This window comes from Armigeres subalbatus, chromosome 2, assembly GCF_024139115.2.
Source record: "Armigeres subalbatus isolate Guangzhou_Male chromosome 2, GZ_Asu_2, whole genome shotgun sequence".
Taxonomy (NCBI): Eukaryota; Metazoa; Arthropoda; class Insecta; order Diptera; family Culicidae; genus Armigeres; species Armigeres subalbatus.
The window spans coordinates 458,314,527-458,338,100 of record NC_085140.1 but is presented as its reverse complement, the minus strand read 5'-3'; the positions used below and the strand labels follow the sequence as shown (position 1 = coordinate 458,338,100).

Genomic DNA, 23,574 nt, shown 5'->3' with positions numbered 1-23,574 from the left:
TCAGAAATTCCTTTGAAAATTTGGTCGGTATTCCTACGGAAATTCTTCGGAAATACCTACGGAAATTGTTTGAAGGCAACCTTCCGAAATTCTTTTAGGAAAATTCATTCAGAAATTTCTTCATGGATTCCTTTAGAAATTGCTTTCAGAATTCATTCGAACTTTTTTAGGGAATTCATTCAGCAATTACTTCTGGAATTACTTAGAGAAATTCTTCCAGTAATTTTTCAGAAAAGCCCCTTCGGACACTTGGAATTCTATCGGAACTTTATCCAGAAATGCTTTTGAATTTTTAGGAATTCCTTCGAACATTTTTTTATATCTTTATTAGGGAGACTTCCAGCCCAAGTCTGGCTCGTCTCGTTTCGGACAATTTTATTTATAAACTTTTAAGACCTTTAAGATTTTTTTGAGAATCCATTTAGAAATTCTTTTAGGGATCATTCGTAATTTTTTTTAAAAGATCTTCCGAAAGTTTTATCTGGAAATTCTTTCGAAATTTTGAAAATTTTTAGAATTTCAGAAGAAATTTCCAAAAAATTTCTAAAAAAAATAAAATTTTCTTAGAATTCCTTCTTTGAATTCTCAAAGGATTGTCTTGAGGAATTTCCAAAGAAATTTCTGGATTTACATCGGAAGTATTTTTGGAGGATTTTCTGGGGAAATCTCTGGAGGAAATTCCGTAAGATTTTTTGGAGGAATATCCAAAGAAATTCTAGGAGTCGGAAATTTCTTCATGAGTTCAGCTGAAAATTTCGTTTGGAATTTGTTCGAAAATCCCCAGAGAAGTTCCATATGTTGGTCCTGGAATTGTGGAAAGAATTCTTGGAGGAAATTCCAGAGGAATTGGAATGGAATTTTCGATGATATACAAAAGAATTTTTGAAATAATTTTCGAATAAGTTCCTGTAGGAAGTTCAGGAATCATTCTTGAATTTTTTCGTCTACTCAGGAACTTAGTAAAAATGTATTGCCCTCACTTCTTTCCCACGGAAATTCTACTCAATTTCCGTCAAAAGCAGGACTACTGAAAACTATGAGCCAACTATCCTCTTGTTGATCTCAGGGCCGCCACAATACCGCACTAAGAAAGACTTACCTGTTCTCTTAATTTGTTCTCAACCTGAAAATCAAACGTTCGAAGCATGCAAATAATGTTCGCAACATAAAGCAATTGATTGCTAATGGTTTTATCAAGCGCATTTATTAAAATGCTAATTTAGATAGGATACACTCCACTGTCTAGTGAACTCACTGTTCCGTTGGACCTGCGACGTCGGGAGGGCCGGGGTACTGGTGCGGTCTGCTGGAAGGAATAAGCTAGGTCGGATTCGATGTCGGCTTCAAGGCGATTAAGGACCTTTAGGGACTGTTTGGTAATTTTAGCTCCCACTACACAAGGCCGATTACGATCTTTTACGATTTACTTAAAAATTATACTTTGTAGCTTCACTTCAAGCTATCTCAGGATTTGCGCTGGCCTTTGCTGGCAATTATCCTACAAATCGTCTACTTTCGTCTACATCTTTGAGGGTGAGATATATTAGAAATTGGGCAATCCACTTCCAGCGTGCATTGATGACAGATATGATCAGACATTGACCAGATAGCAGGCCATGACTTTGCCTCTTCCCTTGCCCGGGCACATACGGAGTTGCACGCTCGATAAGACAGCACACAAGTGATCAAATCAACGGATAGCTCGTTCGGCGGGAATGGACCGCACAACATCGAGCAGTTGTACGTACAGAAGCTGATGCTGGCCTCGAATACCTGAAATTCAGAAATTCAATTATCATATTTAGTAGTACTTATGAAATTGGATTTTATGATCGTTTGAATGATGCAATATTAAAAGTTTTTTTTAGTAAAATACGTAAAATCACTGCATGACTTCGAGGTCTTAATACGCGCATTTTCAATAACATAAAAATGAAATAATTTTCTCAACTTTTAATTTGAAAGGGTAGTATTTTTTATCTATTTATCCAGTTCATGTTTTTTTGCCTTTCTCGTATACTAAGTATACGTAAAGGCTATAATTTCACTCCAAAACCAAACTTTTGATAGAAGGCTCGGAGACCCATAGTGTTATATACCAATCGACTCAGCTCGACGAATTGAGGTGATGTCTGTTTGTGTGTATGTATGTATGTGTGTGCGTGTGTATGTGTGTATGTGTACAAATTTTGTAGACACACTTTTTGGAACTTAGTATTACCCGATTTACTCGCACAAAGTTGCATTCGACGGGGAATGCGGTCCCATTGTTTGCTATTGAAAATTGACCTGATCGGACATTGCATTTCGGAATTATTGAAAAATCATTGTTTTTTCCCAAGGGTCCCCCCTTGGAAAAAAAATTTCAAAATCGAAAAATTTTTTTTTTTCAAGAATGGTGGGAATGCATAGTAATTAATGCAAAAACATGCAAAATGATAGAAAATATGCAATCTATCCCCCTAAAGTGCTTTTTTGACCTTTCCTATGTGATTTTTTCAGTACATTTTACGATGCACGAGAAAGGCATCATCGCCGCTAGGTGGATTAATCTGGGTTTTTTTACAGATTATTGGTTAATTGGAACTTCTTTCCTTTATTTCTTTTGATTCGTAGAATAGTTTTATTTAAATAATACTTTGATTTGTCACTCATTCCATATAAACTCGTATACCCAGGTAAGTTCATCCAATCGCTCTGCACCAACAGAACACAGTCAAAATAGTTCGAAAATTGCACAACCGTTGCACAGCACATTGCGAGAGAATGTGGGTATACGCCTTGATGAGTGCCATCCCATCGTTTCCAAACTTGTGAAAAGAGCCCGTTCGTTCTTTACCGACCACCCGGCGCTGTTCCACTGCTTCCAAAGAACCAGGGCACTGCTGGGTGGCGCGAAGAATGGCTCGATATTACCGCCCCCGTTAATGTGTAGAAATTATTCGATTACAGAACTCAACATGGTAACAGCACGGATCACGGATAGGAACGCCCTAAGCCAGCCGGTGCCTTTGAGAAGGTGAGTTTCTGATGGAATAGAATCGTCAACTAATCTTCCATAAATATGCGATACTCTTTACTAACAAATGAAACTTATCTTCCTTCGAACTTCCTATGCTTTCCTTATTATGTGACATAATCTTCCAAAGTTAGAGCTAATGGTAATTTGCCTCACATTTAGCTACAATATTATTTTGAACACGAGATAAACCGATTCTATATTTCAACAGATATCTACATGGAGAAAGTAAAAGCAGAATACCCGGCTTGAACATCCTGGTCGCCATTTTACACTGGATATGGCCGCCGGGGCGATGTCAGAACTGTGATAGTATTTACTCAAACAAGTTCAGCGGTGAACAGGGAAAGAGCGTTGGAGAGATTCACCGTTCGGCGGATGGGAAGTTTGTCGTCCCTCAAGATGCGGTCGATGGGATTATTTCGCTGAGGAATAGCATCGTATCTTGTTACAGCAGTAGCGACGACGGAGGCTTTCTGCCAAAGAGATTGTCTCTGGCTGGCAGAGCATCATGGAGGCGTCCGTTGGTGACGTGCCCCAGTCAGTTGAGTTTACGGACAGAGGATGGCTTTAATGTGGCTGAGCCGCAACAGCCTCCCCAATCGCTGTATACAAATACGATGCCGGAGAACCTTCATCTAACTACGATAAGTTCCACTGTACCTGTTTCGATGGTGACACAGTCGCTGTATACGACCCCGTCGAGAATTTCAAAGGTGATCGCCAGCTCGCCTGCAACCTCCAGCCCTCAGGTTGTAAACTCGCCCTGGTCACCGCTGTATTTTAGTGATCTCAGTTCAGTTCATCATTTAAGTTCCGCGGAGCGGTCGTTCCCGACTCCTCAGAGTGCTGCATCAGCACATCGCTATAACTACGCCGGTTATAACCACGAACTACCGATATTGAGTAGTCTACACAATACTTCACGGCATCTGTCGCATGGTTTCATCCCAGTCCACGTGCCAACATCTAGACACTTCCATCAGAACGTTTATCAAAATGTTCCGTTCCACAGCCACACTTACGGAAATCGACCGAAGTTCTCTCGCTATCATCCTCGGCTGATGCCCAGGAGTTTGACAAGGACGATACCAGAACTGCGGTCACCAATGCTCAACCTGAATCTCAGCACAACACCCCTTAGTGCCGCATTGGAGGCTTCTCCCCAAAGTTATTCTAGTTCCAGTGGGTTCGGAAGTAAAAACACTTCCAGCAATACTCAACAAACGTCTAGTTTCCATGCGAGCAACAACCTTTTAAGAGAATGGAGGTACCTTCCCCCATATCGTCCACCACCACCACCTCCCAGTCTTCATCATTCGGCGCCACTCTCTTTCGGTGGTGGGCGCTTCGATCATCCTCCCTATTCTATGTCCCATTGGTTGGAGTTGATAACAAGACTGAACATTGCATCGGAGAAGGCCAACATCAACAACGCAGGAGACGTGGGAAGCGTCGACGGTCATTACGAGTTTGATCCGTCAACGCCAACGCCTACGGCATCGACCCCTACCGGTATCATGAGAGACGACTTCCATCACTTGATGACGCTTCCCTCGACTTCTACCGATCTACTGTGGAACGCCGCTGGGCTATCGTTGACTGGGCCTGGAGCCGGTACAATCACCATCGGCGGTAGAAAGCGAGGTCAGTCTCGATACGACAACATCGACGCCCGGGTGGAAGCCATGAAGGAGGAGTTCTACGAGTGGCGGAAAAGGCAGCAGCAGACCGATAACGATATCAGGATGAACGAGCTGGAGAGTTCATGCTAATCAAAGGTGCATTCTAGTGGGAAATTGTGATCGTGATTACGTGCTGAACATAAGAAAAGACTCGACTTATTCAATAACTATAGCAATATCTAATTATCGGAGAAATCAGAAAGAAGAAAAGTGGACACAGAAAATATCTGGCACAACAACAGAAATTTAATCTAAATGATCATTAACTTATCTTTAATGAGGATTTTAATGACAGAAACAATGCACCGCTAAACAGAGATCGAAATTTGCAAACATGAGATATATGACGACAAAGTACGGCACACAATGTTAAAGACTTTTATAATAGTTATGTAAAAAATTGGAATGATTGTAGAAGTGCGAGAAAGAGAAGAGAGAATAATCGAAAATGAAACAAAACTCAAAGAAACAACAACGTGTAGGTGAACAATATTAGGGAAAAAAATCAAACACAATTCAGGCACATTGACGACTTTGATGTGACTTTGTGAACGTGAACGAGGAAATGGAAGTGACGGTGGCTAGCCAAAAGGTTCGAGCTTTTGTTTTTATTAAGACTAATTGATCCCATCCTGCTTTACTGGAGATTTCCAGTTGATTTCCAGTATGTGGGTGAAAAATATCAAAAGCTGAGCTGTTCCTGACGCCGCAGATTCTATGCATTCGGTTGGTTGTTTTTTAGACTTTTCATTACAGGCATTTTTTTGTTATAAGCATTTTCCACTACTATTTGAACTTCTTGTTTCAAGTACCATAAAAAAACAAGGACTCAAAGTAGATTTAAAGTAATATTTAGTTGCCATTCAATTGTTATTGAAATAATTTTAATTTGAAATAATTCTTACAACACTGCAGAAATCTTTTTTGAAATCTTGCAAACTGCATCTTTATTATTATCTTCATTTACGAGACTTTCAGCCCTAGGCTGGCTCGTCTCAGAAATACTGCACCATCATTTTTAACATGTGTGTTCGAATAGTATCTTGATTTTACAAGCTAAAACAATTCTATCGACTAATTCAAATTGCCCGACTCGAACAATAGAAAATAGTAGTACCAAACTTCTGCTTACTTTTGGGTCACGTTCCAAAGGTCACATTCAGAATCAAACACAATAAAAGGCAAGCGTAATGAACAATTGCAAATTTTAACACTGCGCAACTCAGTTTGTATCTAGGATAATGAAACACTCTCACTTGCCCTCTAGCATTACAGTGAAGCGAAAAAAGCACCGTCAAAATACTCATAAACACACACATACGACCTCACTACAACAAAATCTATGATTATCGAGAAAACAAGGTAACCCTTTCCACTAGATCTCACATGCATTAAAACTATTTTCACGGCACATTCCAAATAAAAAAAAAACTTTTTCAGTCACCACTCGTAAGTACTCAATCACAGACAAACACACTCGTAACCATAGTGACGAGACGCCATGAAACTGATGAGAAGAACTCAAACGAAAGAGGAAGAACTGTTACGAATGCAACACATGTGAACAGAAATACAAGTAGGCATAATATCAATATTTAATGTTCTTGAAACCAACAATATTCATAACTATATACAACAAATGGAAAGGAAAATAAAAAACGACATAATAATACTTGAGAGCATAAGAGTAAGATAATTCATAATGAAATTAAAATCCAATTTGGCGCAGGACGGCGCCCGTTTGGAACTCTTGCCGGCACGTTTGCCCTCGCCCGGAAACATTCATTCTAAACTAGTAAAGGCAAATACGGAGAAGAGGTGACTCAATGAGCGGAAAGGGGTAAATTGGACACTGAACATGTTATTGAATTGTAAGTAAGTAATTAATAACTAATTAAATAGAACACGAGTGAACGAAGGAAGCCGTGAAATGAACAATTTTTGGTGCAACAAATAGAATCATACACACTTAAGCGAGAATCGTCGTTATTAGATGAAAAAAAAAAAAACAGCAAGCGGAATGCACAGAACTCTATAGTTTAATGATTATTTTACTTGAGATCCAATCTTATTTTAAGCGAAATAAGTATAAGCAAAGATAAAACAGTAAGTTCTAGTAGAGAATAGTCGATTAAGGAAAAATACTGAGAAAACAAGAAACAATGAGATTAGCCACTTAAGTTTGCTTTGATGCTGCGAATCGAATCGATGAGAAGCATCACATCATTCATATTTAGAAATTAGGTGAGAACATTCTTCTGGAATGCAACTTATGCTTGTTAATTTTTGTTTAACAGTGAATCTAATCTTTCGTTTCATTCTACTTAGTTTGCTTGTAAGAGGAACCAATTATGCACAAGAAAAGTCTGACTATTGCATCTTATAATTTATGTGCGGATGTCCATTCCAAAGATTGTTTATTTATGGTTTTAGTTTGTAAACACAGCATCTCTTTCTACCTGACTTTTTGAGTACGTTTCGCGTTTTTGTACGTTTCGTCAACCGTACATATAAATAGAACAAATTTTTGAATACATAAGTATATAAATCCTGTTGATAGTTCTTATTATAAATCTTATAATTCTTATCAAAGGAAGTGATCCTTGACGAAAATAGAGGAAATGACAAAAGCGTGTCAACATTCGCATGTCAATCATATGACGGTATATCGAAATATTAAAGGCGACTGCCATCGCCGGAACCGTTATACAAACAGTATTTCAATGAAACAGATTTCTTAACTTATATTTGATTCCTTTTCGAACTGATTTCCTTCAAAAGTGTGTGGCATTTGTTTTGGTCTATTTTGCTGTGCCATAGCTGCCTACTATGGCGAATCAATTTGATTCCATCTTTTTCTTCGTGTCCATTGGCAAACAGTAGGCGACGTTTCTATTCAACCTGCTATTTATATCAAGTAAATATAAAAAGCATCTGTTTTGGCCGTGGTTTGCTCTTTTAATTCGATGTCGTTAAAAGTAACAGTAAAATTGATCTCTTTAGTCCAATTCAAAGTTAATAAACACAAACACACGTAAGTAGATCCAACTGCTCTTCGAATAAGTGCAAACTGGTTTCAGTAACAAGGGTTGAAATGGAATAGAAACGTATGAAGCAGCATTCTAATTGATTTTCGAATGTACGAAATCTGAGCACGGAGCGAAGTAAACATAAGAACAACACCGTTTAATATAAGAAACGTAGAAAAAAGAAAATGATGTTTTACCATACAAACTAGAGTCTCACTTAACACAAGAAGAATTAAGAAAATATACAAACATTCATACCCTCGAAAATCGAAGCAAAATAGACACAACAACACTGCGCTGAGGTTAAAATAGGAAGAAAAAGAAAACAGCAAAAAGATGGCAGCAACCTAATCGGAAGCGATGTAAATAGTCCCCGTTCTTTTTATAATTTCTCGTCAAAAAAGAAACAGATCTTAAACTAAACAAAACACTGCAACTTACACAAAATACACTGACAAAACTTACTACAAACCAGCAGGAGAACACAGACACAAACACAAAAAAAGAAGAAAAGAAGCAAAAAATTAAGTAAAAAATGAAACATTCCATTAGCTTCTAGTTTGTATCGTATAAGAATTAGAAAGAAAAAAAACTTAATAAAATTGAACAAAAAAAAAATCTTGCCGGAATTAGCGACACTGAAAGATAAGAATACAGTATAAAATAAGAGGATGAACGTTTAGCAAGAGAATGGAGACAAACATAAAATGTGGAATGGTTTGACACGGTAGGTGACCACGAAAACCAGCAACCATGTCGATAAATAGAAAAAAAAATATTAATTTTGTTCGGTTCCTTTTTTCGAGTTTTTCTTCGTTTGACCTTAGTTGTTCAGCCTTTGCATTGCAGAATAGCATATTTGAAGTTTCTTGAAGGTAATTACAAATGCATTACAAAAAAACACTTGTTCGAAATGATGTTCTCTTATTTATGAAGGAAGTCGTGTTAGAACCATAGGATCAGAATGATATAGCTTGTCGAAAGATTAAGTATTTATTAAAGTGAAGTTTATTTTATTTATTTACGTAATTCGGATAGGTTTTTATCTATTTGTTTATTGTTCTAAGTTAGGCTGTACACTATGAAAAAGATATGATTTTTATAAAAGCAAATAAAACCATAAAAATTAGGCAGGTGTTGTTCATTTGTCCGAAAGTTGGAACATACGTAGAAGTCTGTTTCTGCCTTTCCTGCACTCCTCCCAAATAACACTACCGCCCTATAAATGGATAAAATCCAATTCAAGTTACTTAGAATCCTCCCAGACGTCGCGAAGAGGTTTATGTTGAATTTATTTGATCAATTCGTTGACAGCAGCATTGTTTCGGGTGAACTGATATAAGCAGGGTTCGTACTTTTCATTTCGATGAGACGAGCGTTTTTCGGATCAGATGAGAACCTTTTTTCGAAGTTTGTAGTGAAAACATCTTTCTTCCACCCCTCTTTTCTCTAGCGCGAACCTAGAAGATAAGCGAAAGCGTGCCTACTTGATGAATTTCTTTTTATCGCAATTACAAAAATTTCATGACCGCAATGGGATTCGAACCTAGAACATCAACAAAAATGGCAATGGGATGCGGTCATTATAGCCATACCACCACATCGACTACATGTGACTTGATCATGACATACCTGTCACTGATGGATTATAGGCAGAGATTTACTTTTAAAAACTACAAACAGTTTATAATGTGATTTTTTTACTGAAATTACGACGAAACATCGATGTATATGTAAATAGATTTTCACAGTACCTTAATACGGGGGAACATTGATTATTTTTTTCAATTATTTTGTAAATATTTTCCCGTAATTGAAATCATGGCTTATTTTTAAAATTTTTAAAACGAATTCTGCTATATATAGAAAGTATAAGGCTGTTGTTCTTGATTATTAAAACCCAGATTAATCCACCTACAGTGAGATTTTGACCCTTCCTTAAGCCCCAAACGCAATACAACGGAAACGGCAAATTTGACAGAAAATATATGGGCTAACTGTCAAATTTTCCGTTTCCGTCGCCGTTCCGTTGTATTGCGTTTGGGGCTTTAGTCATCAGGATTTTTTTCCAGACTCCAGTATTTAAAGCGAGATAAAACTACTCAGCTTCCCACGGTGATTTACCGTGAAGCTGACAAAATAATTGCCTACCCAAAGGCGGATGTCATGGGTTGAATGACAACTTAACGAATGATAACATACTGTGCTTCATGCTGCCTATCTATAAGGCGCTCGTCGGATTGAATAACTATTGTGACATGATTAGTAACTATCGTAACGATGGTTTAATATATTGTACTCGTAATTTTCAGAAACCTCGATATAAATTAATCCAGAACTAACTAAATCAGTCATTGATCTGAGCGAAACTCAATAGCGTTCAATAATAACATATATTTCGCCTTATGGATGCCTAATTTGGTAAAACTAAACTTGTTCAATACCTTAAAAATGAGCGAGATTTTTATGGTAGTAAATTTCAGAATTTGCACACATACGCACACATACATGCACACAAGTGATCTATTAGTGTCTCAAAACATGCTCACATTTGCTATCTAGCTCCCACTGAAGAAATTTTTGAAATCCCTTTCAATTTTTACGTTTTTGCTTTTCTGAGAAGATTTTCTTATACATGCCTCTATATGTTCCTAAATTAAAATCATTTGTTTCTTTGAAACAAATCAGAAAAATAGGCATAATTCCATGTCATATTATTTGTTATAATTATATTTTCAATGTCAAAGTGTATATGTTTAAAATACCATACATTTTATTTAAGAATTCACTAGATTTCTTGAAAGATCAATACGTAACACACCTGCGTAACGCATACAAAGTGAAATTATAGACACTTCCGAAGGAAGGGTCAAAAAAAAAAAAAATTTAAGGACACTACACACGGAATCCAAATTTCAAAGTATTCGCGTTTTCAAGGGCACACCACTCGATACGGTAGCAACGCACAACTGTCATTTTTATGATTTCGTCGTAATTGCGCAATTGCGTAGCAGCATGCGTAAAATTATAAAAATGACAGTTGTGCGTTACTTTCGTGCCTTCTATAAAAAGTTCGATATTATCGTAATCTTTTTAGTAAGTTCTTTTATTGTTTCATTTTCATAAACTCGCTTTGAGACAAATTTTTCTTTTTTTAAATATAATTTTTAATAGATAAATGATAGAAACGTTTGATGATCAAAGTTACCCCAAATTGGAAAATAAAAAAAAACTCGTCAAAAAAGATTTTTTAAACAAGTTTAAAATTATCAAATAATCAAGACCAACAGCCTTATACGTTCCTAATATAGCAGTACTCGTTTTAAAAATCTGAAAACAAAACAGCCATGATTTCACTTAGGGCTCGTTCTAAAATGATGTCGCAGGTTTGAAGGGGAAGGGGGCCTCAGATTTTGTGACAGTACATGTACCAGGTTTACGAAAAAGCGTGACAGAGGGAGGAAGGGGTCTAGAAATCTCAAAAAAGTACACACTAAAATTATTTTGCCAACCTCAGTTATTGTTTTACCGAAATTTCGTTATTACTTTACCGAAATCCGGCAAATGTGATGGAGGGAGATTTCTGGGCCCGGTATAAGGTGAAGAAGGGGTAATGCCTTCATAAAATTGGTCTAACTGTCCGGTATAAAGCAAAAGGAGTAGATAATGTTTTCTTTAAAAATGGCAACTTGGCTGAGAAACCTAGCAGTAAATAAATGTGGGAATGCTGAATGGACTGAATAAATGTGAAAGTGCTTAATGAGCTGCGAATCCCAGGTGCACTGCAGTGGACCGTCATTAATATGCCAATAAGAACAAGAAGAAGAGGAAGTTATTTTCTAACCTAAACTAATTTGAGAAAATGACAACTGCTAAACACATTAGTCCGCATAACGGCATTCCGTGAAATGGCACATTCCACGAAATGGTACATTCCGCCAAAAGACATTCGGCGAAAAGGTACAGTCCGCGAAAAGTTACATACCGTCAAATGTTATTCCGCGGAATGTTCAACCGCGAAAAAATGAATTCCGCGAAATGGTTTTCGGCGAAATGTTATACAATCCCAGTTTGTTATTGTCTATCCGGAACAAAGTTAGAGCGCTTTTTATACCGAAGTTGGATTTTTCTCCAGATACAGGCAACATTCTCAACTTCGGAAATAGTGCGCTGGATTCGCCTAAAGATGCGCTAAACAACGCATCAATTAGTTTGACAGATAAAACTTCGGAAGAAAGTTCGGTCCGGAAGTCTCGACTCCCGAGTTCTAAGTTGGTGCTACGCCGACAATACTAGTTTCACGGGTGGGAGTGTTGAGTGAAGTTTGATGTTTTGTGAAACTGGCAACACTGGTTGTTAAATGTATGCACATACTTCCATACAGAGGCAATAGGATTTAATTAGACTAGTTCAGAGTGGCGACGGAGACTGTGGCTCGTGGATTGAACTGGAACTCGTTTGTAAGTTGTTTCATATAGATAATAAGTGAAAAAAAAGTGAAATCTTGCTGCGATTCGACCTACCTTGCTGAACGACAAAAGTGTAATGGATGTTTTTCTCAACTCTTATGCAACGTACACACCAGTCAAGCAGTTTGACGAACATTGACTCCACCCCCAAGAAAACGCTTCGGTTGCTGCTTTGTTGGAACGTGTGTGAAGTTGTTCGAACAACCATTTGACAGTTGGCAGCTCGGTTGGAAAAAATTAAAACGTTTTGATTTTGGTTTGAGTTGTCGGGGGTGGAGTCAAGGTTCGCCGAACATGTTTGAACATTTGTATTGAAGTTGCACAAACCCCCATATATTTTTTGATGGTTGGTGCTCAAGTTGGCACTTCGGTCGATCGTGTGTGATATTGTTGGTCGAAAAAATTGATTGTTCGTGCCGCCGTTGGTAAAACTTGATGGATGTTGGAATAAACGAGAGGTGGAGTCAATGTTGGTCAAACTGCTTGACCGTGTGTACGTTCCATTAAGAGCAGGGAATTAATATTCGAGCAACGCCTAAAAATATACCCTTTGTCGTCAACAGAGTTTGTTACTGACAAACGCACCTCACAACAAGCCTTTATGCAACGATGCCTACGAAACCTACGATGTTATTACCACATGAGCAGTGAGTGGCCAATGTGCACCAATATCTGTATCTTTTCATGTCCGGTCCTTTTTATGTGACATCAGTTAGTGTTATTAGGGAACTCCATATCTAGAAGAAAACAAAATTAGTACAATAGTAGTAATTAAAATTTTTCGGAAGACGTTTATCACCATATTTTGCTTATTGACAATAAACAAAAAAAAAACATTGGCTGTTATTGGTAACGGCAAACATCAATGTTTACTTAGACTAAAATTCCAGTTCAGTGTCGGGAAGCAGGTAGGGGAACTGAGGGTAGGACGCCCACGTTAAGGAAAATGCCATTTTTATCAATGAAAACCACCATTTCAGCCAGTTTTCATCAGCGCATACTGAAGAACAGCATATCTGCGACTGACTACCGATAACAGATATCTAATTGTCCATTTTATTGCACAGAAATTTGATTTTTTAAAAGCACCCAAAAAAAAATGATTTTGAAACCATGCGGGGTGAGATGCGCCAGTGGATGGGTTAAAACGCGCATGTGCTTATCGTACTGATTTTCATTTTAATTGCCTACATTAAGGCAATTAACCGAATGTTTCAGCTGTTTCGGTCATACGAAATGAGCATGGGCGTAATGCCCCGCACCGACCTCAGAAGTTTGAAGGCCCATAAAATCGTTTTAAAACCATTTTTGACGACGATTTCGTGTGGAACATAAAGAACACGAGTAAGCAGCATGGCTCATGGCTCAATTATTAATTTATCAATGTATAACAGCGACAGAAAGACTAAATTCCACCGAGCTAGAATTGCATCAAAACACGCAAAAATCGGTTTTTCGAGTTTTTCATGTATAACTAGAGAAAAATCATGAAATATATGTATCCAATGGCAATATTTTTCATTGCTTTATCGTATAGACTATTGAAAATAATCAAAATGGGGATATTTAACCTTATTCAGGGGTGGCGCGTTTTAACCCCTATGGGCGTGCTACCCCCACTTCCCCTAATGTCAAAATTATTATAGCATCCGCCATTATGGCAAACGTGGAAAGCTGGATACACCAGTCAAGCAGTTTGACGAACATTGACTCCGTCCCCAAGAAAATGCTTCGGTTGCTGCTTTGTTTGAACGTGTGTGAAGTTGTACGAACAACCATTTGACAGTTGGCGGCTCGGTTGGAAAAAATTAAAACGGTTTGATTTTGGTTTGAGTTGTCGGGGGTAGATTCAAGGTTCGCCGAACATGTTTGAGCATTTGTAGTGAAGTTGCACAAACCCCTCATACATTTTTTGATGGTTGGTGCTCGAGTTGGTGCTTCGGTCGTTCGTGTGTGATATTGTTGGTCGAATAAATTGATTCTTCGTGTCGCTGTTGGTAAAACTTGATGGATGTTTGAATAAACGAGAGGTGTTAGTCAAACTGCTTGACCGTGTGTACGTTCCATTATCAGAACACAAACACAATATGACAAGAATCATTTGCCTTGCATGATCTGATATTCCCGAGAAAAAGACGGTAATTTTGTAATCATAGTTAGATTCTCGAATATTTCCATAAAAGAAGAAACTATGATAGCATAAAACCAAAATTTGCTTTAGAGATAGAGCAAAATAACGGGATGAAAAGATAGCAACAAAATTGTCTTCCTTATTGTTGCTGACAATTTTTTTTCGGATCTTTGTCATTATTATCTCCGACAAAAACAAAGCTTTGTTGCTTGTTTCGCATGCGCATCCAAGAAAAATTGATTCCCTGGTCAAGAGTAATAGTGCGAGCTTGTTAAGCATTTAATCATTTATTTTTCAGAAAATTATTACAATGCTTAAAAAGCAGTCGAAGCTAAATTTATTAATAATCCGTGTAACAATTATATTTTGAAAAAGTTTTTGAAGAATTAAATATTAAGCTAATAAGCTTTTTTTCATTTTATCCGTGTACGCTAATTGACGCTTGCTGTTTCCGAACTTCAACTAACATATGAATATCTTTACATCATTGGTGTGTACATATTTTGAACTAGATATACCTCAATACACTCGAATAACTGGTGCCTGATTGTGCAAAAATATGAGAAAACTCCGAGTAATGTAAATATTTTAGGCCACATTTATCATCCTCTACCCATTGTACATTATGACATACCGGTCCCTCTGGTTTTCGCTATAAGAATTAGTCGGTACATTGATATGTACGAAGCTGCAAAATGTGCGATTAGATAAAAGTACCTAATTTTAGGTACTTTTTTTTCTCTTGCATCTCTTTCTCTCTTCCCTTTGTTGTCATAAAATGAAAAGCAAAACCACTCAACAAGGGCAGTAAAGTGTGGGAAGCCAACGCTAAGTAATCTCATGTTTACGAAAAATAAGTAAAATTTACCTAACTTGCGGTTAATTTCTATTAAAAATTAAGTATATTTTACCTAATATTGAGTAAATTTTACTTAATTTTATGGGGAATTTGCTTAATCTTAATCTGCTTTGCTGAACTCCCAAATTGAGTGAAAAGTACCCAATATTAGGTACTTTTTTCTAACTGTGTAGGGGTTGATATGCCCGGTGTGAAATTGAAGAAAAAATGGATAATAATTTTATTATCATTGGGTTTCTTCCGCAGAACTCGATGGAAACAGTACACGGAAGAAATAAACTACCCAATAGTGAGTTTAATTCACCCAACCTCGAACATCCGTACGGGAAGCCAAAATTGAGTAAGTAGGGTCGAAGTAGTTTGCCTTCACTCTCATGTTAAAAAAGTACCCAACGGAAAATTTATTTACCCAAATGTAAGTTTAATTCACCTAATTTCGACCTCAGGTAATAAAACTCAAAATTGGCTTCCCGTATTGAACTAGCGTCGTTGGATTGTTTGGCTCTTTTGTTTTTGACAACAAAAGAAAGAGTGGATGAAAAGCAGACCCCACACGAGGCATATATTGACACTACTTTTTTCGTCAAACTTTTCATCAAACTTTTCTTCAATATTTTCACTGATTAGCCGGCATGGCCGTAGCTAAAAAAAACTCAATTTTTTCTTGAACTAATACAAATCAAATAGCGGTATAACGCACAAAACACGCACACACTCAACCGTCATCGACTCCTGTGGGCAAACTGCGGGGGGAGATGAGGGGAAATATTGAAAAGAATATCAAACTTTTCTGATTTCCCTCAATATTTACTTCAATATTTTGGGTTCGCACTCACACGATCAATCTTTTTCTTCAATAATCAAGAGTTTGTCAAACTTTTTCCGTCGTGTGGGGTCTGCTAAAAAGAAGAGAAAAAATAACTCAAAAATAAGTTTAAAAATACTCAATTTTGGGTACTTTTTTTCTTCCGTGTAACAACACGGAGAAAAGCCAGCTTAGTTTGAAACAACCAAAATGATGGTTGATTTCCAAACTATAAAACCAATTTGTATTTAAACAAAAGTTGTTTGTATTTATAAAAGCATGAAGGTTGAATCAAGCAGTTTCAACCAAGGATGTTAACGATCATTCAGTAATTTGCGTTCGATCATTTAGTAGTTTGTCAATAACACATTACAGAAGCTGAATTTCAAAATATGTTGTATGGTGGACTTCTAATGCGAAGGTTTTTCTACAACACTGTCTAATGGTTCGTTATTAGAATTCAACTAATAACAGAGTTAGAGCGCTAGTTGCAGTAACTTAAACTAAATGATTGGAATTTTGTTATCATTTAGTCTAAGTTACTGAAACTTTAGCTATAACTCCGTTACTAGTGGAATTCAAACAACGAACCATTAGACAGTGTTGTAAAAAAACCTTCGCACTAGAAGTCCACCATACAACATATTTTGAAATTCCGCTTCTGGAATGTGTTATTGACAAACTACTAAATGATCGAACGCAAATTTCTGAATGATCGTTAACATCCTTGGTTTCAACATGTATTATTCAACATGTATTATAGTGGTTTCAAACCAATATTTTTGTTGTTATTACCAATAGAGGTAATAAACTATAGAGGACGCTTGTCGCTGTCGTCACTGGCGAAACATCTTTTGCTGGCGAGGATAGGGCACTAAATGTCAACAAAGGAAAAATCGGAACGTTTTGACAGATAGGTACCCAACATGTTTGGGGACGATAACAAAGGGAACCGCAGCGACAATCGTCCTCTATAGTTTATTACCTCTATTTTATTACCAAACGATCAGGTTGTTTTTACCAAATAGGCTAGGTGTACCAGTTGTGGCTATAGCACCAGTTGTCGCACTAGTGCTTTATATGCGAAATGGCCAATCAAATCACCACAAACCAAGTTCAAATCGATAAAGCATATTCATATGATACGATAACACCTTTGATTTCCTCCCAAACAAGCAAAGCATAATTGTAAAAATTGATTTTGCTTAATTTTTGACGTCCTTTGCACCAGTTGTGGCATTAGTGGTCCCTATTTGGCCAGTCCCATAAGAAAACAATGGGATTTGCCAAATAAGGAACCAAAATTAAGAATAGTGCCACAACTGGTGCATGTGTTCCTATTATGGATTAATCAATTTTAAGGATAATAACAAATTTTATTGTGGTTTTCACAGCTGTAATAAGGAGCAGAAAGTAAAATCTTTCGCTTGATATATAAAGTCCACCCACATGCCTTTTACTTATTTTTTTTAAAAATAGTTGTTCTTATGTATGGCGATAATTGGTACACCCACCCTATTGGCATGCACGTCTTTCTTTGTAATAATACACAGACCAAGATTTTTTTTTCATCACGCTTTTCCGGGGATTTTCAGATGCAGTTTTATTGATTTGTGATTTATTGTAGCCAAAAAAAGTTTATTATTTCTTTATCGTAATCATCAATTGTGGTAATCAAAGGTAAGAATAAATAACCAAATGCAAATAAATTTATTTAAAACGTTAGGTTTTCGCCCGCGATGGAAACGTAAGTGGCAAAGTGAGGAGAACTTCAAGAATTAGTTTCACACAGCCCTTGATGATTTTTTGCTAAGCCTCTACCATTTAGAATAAACTTTCAGCATTGCCGCTACCTGAGAGAGAGAAGACAGCTCGCTTTATTTACGTTCATCCTAATGTCACCGCGATCCAGTCACTGCGAACCGAAAAAGTAAACACTGTGATGCAACTTCAAATGGTCGTAACCAAAATTATTTTCTTGGCGATTTATGTTCGCAACTTTTCTTATATCTGCTACAGTGATTTGAACCCGTAATTATCCATATGAATGATCCCGTATTATGAGAAAACGGTTTTGTTCCACATTAGGAAGGACATAACCATTAAAATCAGCTAATTTGAACATGTTTTATTGGAGTGAAAAATGTTGCTTCCGACGTTATGAAATATTACTTTGATTTGTTGAGTTTCCACGGTTTCCACACAAATAAAGAAGAAGAAGACATAGTAAATAAACGATCTGTCAGTGAGCTGGCTTCTCTCTCTCAGGCCGCTACTACCCACGCCTTCGTGCTGCTTTGTCCGCTCCGTTGCATCAAATTTTGTCGGAACGGTCTTTCCGAAATCCCGACCAAAATGGCTCGAGCGCGCCGGAAAGCAGCTTTCTTGAATTCATTAAGAAGGTTGATCCGACTATCTGAAATGAACTTTCTTCAAAGTGCGAAACTCAATCGTTACTAGCCAATTTGATAGCGCATCGGAGGAAGATGATGCAATAAAAATGAATGGATGGAATCACTAACAGCAACCAAGCTACCACGCCAAACCCGATGGCCCCGAAACAGACCATTTTCGCATTTAACTCTTTCTTTCCATAAAATGTTGGTCCTGAGAAGAACCAATTCTCTTTTCCCAATGCGCCTTTCCAATAACTAACTGCATCCAAACGCTTGTCGGCACCTTGCGTTGAAATTGTCCGACCGCCACTCGATGATTTTTCGCTAAGCCTTTATCATTTGGAATAAATTTTCAGCATTGCCACTACTACCCACGCCTTCATGCTGCTGTGTCCGCTCCGCTGCATCAAATTTTGTCGAACCGCTCTTTGCAGAATCCTGATCGAAATGGCTCGCGCGCCCCGGAAAACAGTTTGCTTGTTTTCAATAAATCAAGCCAGTTAGCCCCGCCCCTTTGTGATCTGATATGGGTGTAAATATAATGTGCACTCATAACGATTAATGAAGGGGCGGGACTAATGGAATTACTTCATTAGATATAAGAAAGCCGCTTTCCGGCGCGCGCGAGCCATTTTAATCGGGATTTCGCAGACAACGGGCCGTTCGGAGAATGTTATTTGCCACTGCCCTGCAAGCGGGAGAAAAGGGAACAACAAAAATGAATAAAAGATTTAAAAAAATAGGTTTTCCGTAAAACAAATCAAAACAAGGGACATTTCATGCTGTTTTGCGAAGAGTCCTAGTTGGAAAACGCATTATATGTGATTTTTATTGTTTTGCATTTTTCCAAGCAATTTCGTCAAAAATATAAATATCAAATAAACAAGAAAGGCAAAGCATTACCAATGGGAAAAAGTATATCTTTGTCGTCATTTTTCAACAACTCATCCTTGATCGAATGGTCCAAAAAAATTTAACATTTATCGAGAAACGGCTGAGATATTAAAGTTTAAAGTCTATCATATTTTCGTGACGGTCCCCGATTTTCGCAATCGTAAAGTGTACCCCAATATAGAAAAGACAGGCGTAGACCTACGTCAAAAAAATTAAATGAAAAAAAACTATGTAGACCTTTACTATTTACGATTGGAAGAAAAATCCAACTACGCTAATCGACGCTCGCCGTTTCCGAACTTCAACTAAAACAAGAATATCTTTACATCATTGGTGTGTACATATTTTGAACTAGATATACCCCAATACACTCGAATAACTGGTGCCTGATTGAGCGAAAATATAAGAAAACTCCGAGTAATGTAAATATTTTAGGCCACATTTACCATCCTCTACCCATTGTACATTTTGACATACCGGTCCCTCTGGTTTTAGCAATAAGAATTAGAGACCCGGCACATTGAATCGACTTACGACGATTCGTTTGGTTTTAATTGAGTTAGTAGATGTGCAACTAGATATAGCATTTGTCTAATTCACATAAATGTGCGATGAAGCTTAATGTACGTTGCAACGTTATCGGTTATCACAAAAGATATTTTAGTTACTAGATAAAGATTGTCGCTGTCGTCACTGTCCGGAACATCTTTTGCTGGCGAGGATAGGGGAGCTAAATGTCAAAGAAGGAAAATCCATACGATTTGACAGCTTGGTACCCAACATGTTCCGTACAGTGACTATAATAACAGTGTCGTCAAGTGTCAGAATTGGAACAGAATCGTCTGTCAGTTCCATACAAATGCGCGTTCCGAACGAGCAGGAGACCTGTCAAACTAAAATGTCTTTTGTTATCACATTTGCAATTTTGTCTTTGTTCCGCGCGTTACTTCGTAAATCCGCTATCGTGTGATAAACATTGATTGATGAAAAAAAATGTCAGAAAATTCGCAGAAAAGACAACACTCGAAACAGGTATTTATAATCACAGAGAAATTCAACTTAAGCTGATTCATAAGTTCTTTTTTTTCCCTGTTGAAATCCCTTCAGGTTGAAATACCGGAGAAAAGGAGCAAATACATGGCATGGTTATGGTACGCAACATGATCGTCCAGGAAAATAATTTGTACTTCATTTTCAGAATGTCCCAAATGACAAAATTCGCCATGGCAACTATCACCAATATTATGAATTCCGCCCGACAGACAGTCGAGAGCAGGATATTGGCAAGCTTCTTTCCGAATATGTTTGCATGCCAACATCCGGAAGGTATGCGGAGAACATTCACATTCTTGATATAGGATGCAACAGTGGTAAACTTACTCATGGCCTGCAAAACGTATTTCAAATGACTTTTCAAAGTAACCAAGTGAACGTACTTGGGGTTGACTTAGATCAAGCACTTGTTGACAATGCTACCGAGAACTATGGATCGCAGTTCCTGAAGTTCGGTCATGCGGACATCAGTGCGGTGTCGTGCGGCGCAGGGACCAACCAGATACGAGCTTACATGGACGAAAAGGTGATCAATCGTTTCGATTTCGTGTGTTGTTTTTCTGTTCTGATGTACGTTCACCTCAACCATGGCGACGACGGGCTAAGGTGTGTGCTTGAGTACATTTGCTCGATTTCGGAAGTACTCTTACTTGAGTTACAGAGCTGGAAGAAGTATCGTGATCAAGTCCATAAATTGAAGCGTGAAGGCCGTGGAACGTATGAATTTTACGATGGACTGCAGTGGAGGGGTGGTGATGGTTCATTGGAAAATTTAATTTGGAATTATGTGATATCGAGAGGTTTTAGTAAAGTCTGTACAACACAACAGAAAAACGAATTTCAGAGAGATGTTGTTGTTTTTGCTCGGAATATAGATGAATGACGCAATATGGAACATTGATAATGAAATATACCACAGCATGATGTATGGGACAAGATCCCATTTTTGTTCATCGCGAAAAAAGATATACGTACTTATTTTTGCTAACATGCGAGTTGAGTCAGGTACGAGATACTAAAGACGGCCTTACTGTTGGGGTCGAAATACGTATCTAAAATGTTATCAAGCGGTGGAATAAAATATAAGAGCACTAATTTGTTTTATGACAAGTAATATACTGCCTATGATCGCATATCAGTCCCATCTTTGCTGGACTTTCTATTCTTATGGGACAAATATGCGAATGTAGGCAGTATAGATTGTTCATAATTATTGATTGTATCGAAAGGCCAAATCGAACTATAGATAAGCATAAACCAATTCACATAGCTTGACGAACATTCGACGCAGAACATATATTTTATAGAATGTTTGTGATAGACGCCATATGGGGCAAGACAGCCAACGTTGCAAGCATTATATTCACATTATTATTACGAGGGATAGTTAACAATAATGTAAAAGGGCTATACAACTAAAAAACGCACTTTGACAACCTCACTTGTTCTTGAAATAATGATTTTAAGATGGTTTAGTTGAAATTTGAATTTGGCTTTTATGTAACTATATCCTAGCTACATCAATAATTTGAGGAGATTCACAGTAGTTATGATCGATAGGATATAAATGTTTGGATATACGTCGACTTGGGATGGTACTACCAACTGTATTAGGAACAAGGTCATCTCCAGGATTAGAAGTCGCCTAACCCTTAAATACATTTAAAAAAATCATCAAAATAGTTTCTGCCTGGATCCGAGTTGATTTGAACACCAGATATGGATATTGATCGTAAAAATTAGCTTTAAGCAAAATCAGATATTGTCGTAGATCCAGAGGTCAACAAATCAACATGGAATACAACATTTTCAAGCGAAACATAATTTGAACATAGTCCCGAAAAGTGCAAGGAATCCGTCACTCGTTCTAAATAAATTCAGCACTCTTTTAATATAATGTTTAGTCCTCGCTCGTGTTGCCCCGAGGTGGTGGCCATGTCGTCAAATATGATAAATATAGGCATCATAAGAACACCTTTTTGCCTTTCTCGTACACCAAAGTTGTACCGAAAGGCTATCATTTCACTCCGAAAACGAACTTTTTATAGAAGCCTCTGAGACCCATAGTGTTATCTACCAATCGACTCAGCTCGTCAAACTGAGCACATGTCTGTCTGTCCGTGTGTATGTATGTATGTATGTGTGTGCGTATGTGTGTGCTCAAAAGCTATAAAAAACATTAGACAACTTTTCGTATAGTAATCCTTAACCGATTTTCTCGCAACAAGTTTTATTCGACAGGGGACAAAGCCTTGTTGAACACTAATGAATTATATAACGATCGATTATTGCGTTTACAAGTTATGAACAAAATGGTACATCGAACCATATAAACCCCATATATGGTTGGTGTTTTAACTAAATGCGAGAAAGGCACCACCAACGCTAGGTGGATTAATCTGGGTTTTAAAATCAGTTTATAAGATACTTAACCGATTCAATACGGATGGGTCATATATGACCCAAGACGAAAATCAGCTGTCAAAAATCAGAGACTTGCTTTCTTCAGCAAAAATGTTCAAAATTAACTGTTCCATCCAGGAAAAATATTGCCCAGGTCAGGTTATGGTCATTAGGATGATCTAGAGCATCCAAACTATCCTTGAGTTCTAATTTTGATGTTCTAAGGAATCAACACCATTTTTTACCACATTCTGGTGAAATAATTGAAATTTAAATGCTTTATGTCTTTTCAGATCTTTTCCAATATCTACGATACTCCAAACAGCTCTTGAACTCAGATTCTCATATTCAAATCGGTCAACAAAAAGATCTAGGTTCCGGCAAAAGTTCCGATAGTCGTGGGTGTTCCTATAGTTGCGGTAGTGTTATTTTTACGAAATCTACTAATTAAACGCAGCAACCCATTAAGTATCTCAAAACTGGTAAAGTATCATTATATTACCTTATCCTTTTCTCGGCTTTGCACCAATAGTTGCGGTAGTGTTCCAATAGTTGCGAGTCCCATAGCAAAACAATGGAATTCGCAACTATAGGAACAAGACTTTAAAAATACCGCAACTATTGGAACACTGCACCAATAATTGGAGGTATCATTTTAGGTAACAATGATGGGTTCTGCAGCAATTAGATCACTTTTCGTTTAAAATATATTTGATGAGCTTTCGAATGCGTATCTAAGGTAAGCAAAATGAAGTATAGACGTGGTGTAGGCGAATAAATAGTGATGGATCGTGCTTAGTTCCTCCACTATTGGGTCTTTTACCCTACGTT

At 37.5% G+C, this 23,574-nt stretch overlaps 2 protein-coding genes across 20 annotated transcripts in view; both read left to right on the top strand.

Moving 5' to 3' along the window:
• LOC134213828 (protein turtle) overlaps positions 1-8,862 on the top strand; it is a 141,813-nt gene extending 132,951 nt beyond the window's left edge. For 14 of the 17 annotated variants that reach the window (XM_062693213.1, XM_062693210.1, XM_062693217.1 and 11 more), the window contains 2 exons: positions 2,953-3,019; positions 3,231-8,862. In XM_062693213.1, the coding sequence (XP_062549197.1) occupies positions 2,953-3,019; positions 3,231-4,794 (1,631 nt within the window). In that variant the 3' untranslated portion in view covers positions 4,795-8,862. Of the gene's footprint in view, positions 1-2,935; positions 3,020-3,149; positions 3,162-3,230 lie in introns of all 17 variants that reach the window. The other 3 variants (XR_009979544.1, XM_062693219.1, XR_009979545.1) reach the window with 3 other exon arrangements.
• Positions 8,863-19,889: 11,027 nt separating this feature from the next.
• On the top strand, positions 19,890-23,214 carry LOC134218290 (probable RNA methyltransferase CG11342). 3 transcript variants are annotated; one of them, XM_062697225.1, is made up of 4 exons: positions 19,890-20,319; positions 20,395-20,427; positions 20,486-20,866; positions 23,037-23,214. In XM_062697225.1, exons 1-4 carry the CDS (start codon positions 20,281-20,283, stop codon positions 23,073-23,075), a joined length of 492 nt encoding a protein of 163 aa, XP_062553209.1. In that variant the 5' UTR covers positions 19,890-20,280; the 3' UTR covers positions 23,076-23,214. The 3 variants fall into 3 exon arrangements, with proteins under 3 accessions (XP_062553209.1, XP_062553208.1, XP_062553207.1); XM_062697223.1 differs by lacking the exon at positions 23,037-23,214 and having other exon boundaries at positions 19,898-20,319; positions 20,486-21,435; XM_062697224.1 differs by lacking the exons at positions 20,395-20,427; positions 23,037-23,214 and having other exon boundaries at positions 19,896-20,319; positions 20,486-21,435.
• The last annotated feature ends 360 nt before the right edge of the window (positions 23,215-23,574 follow it).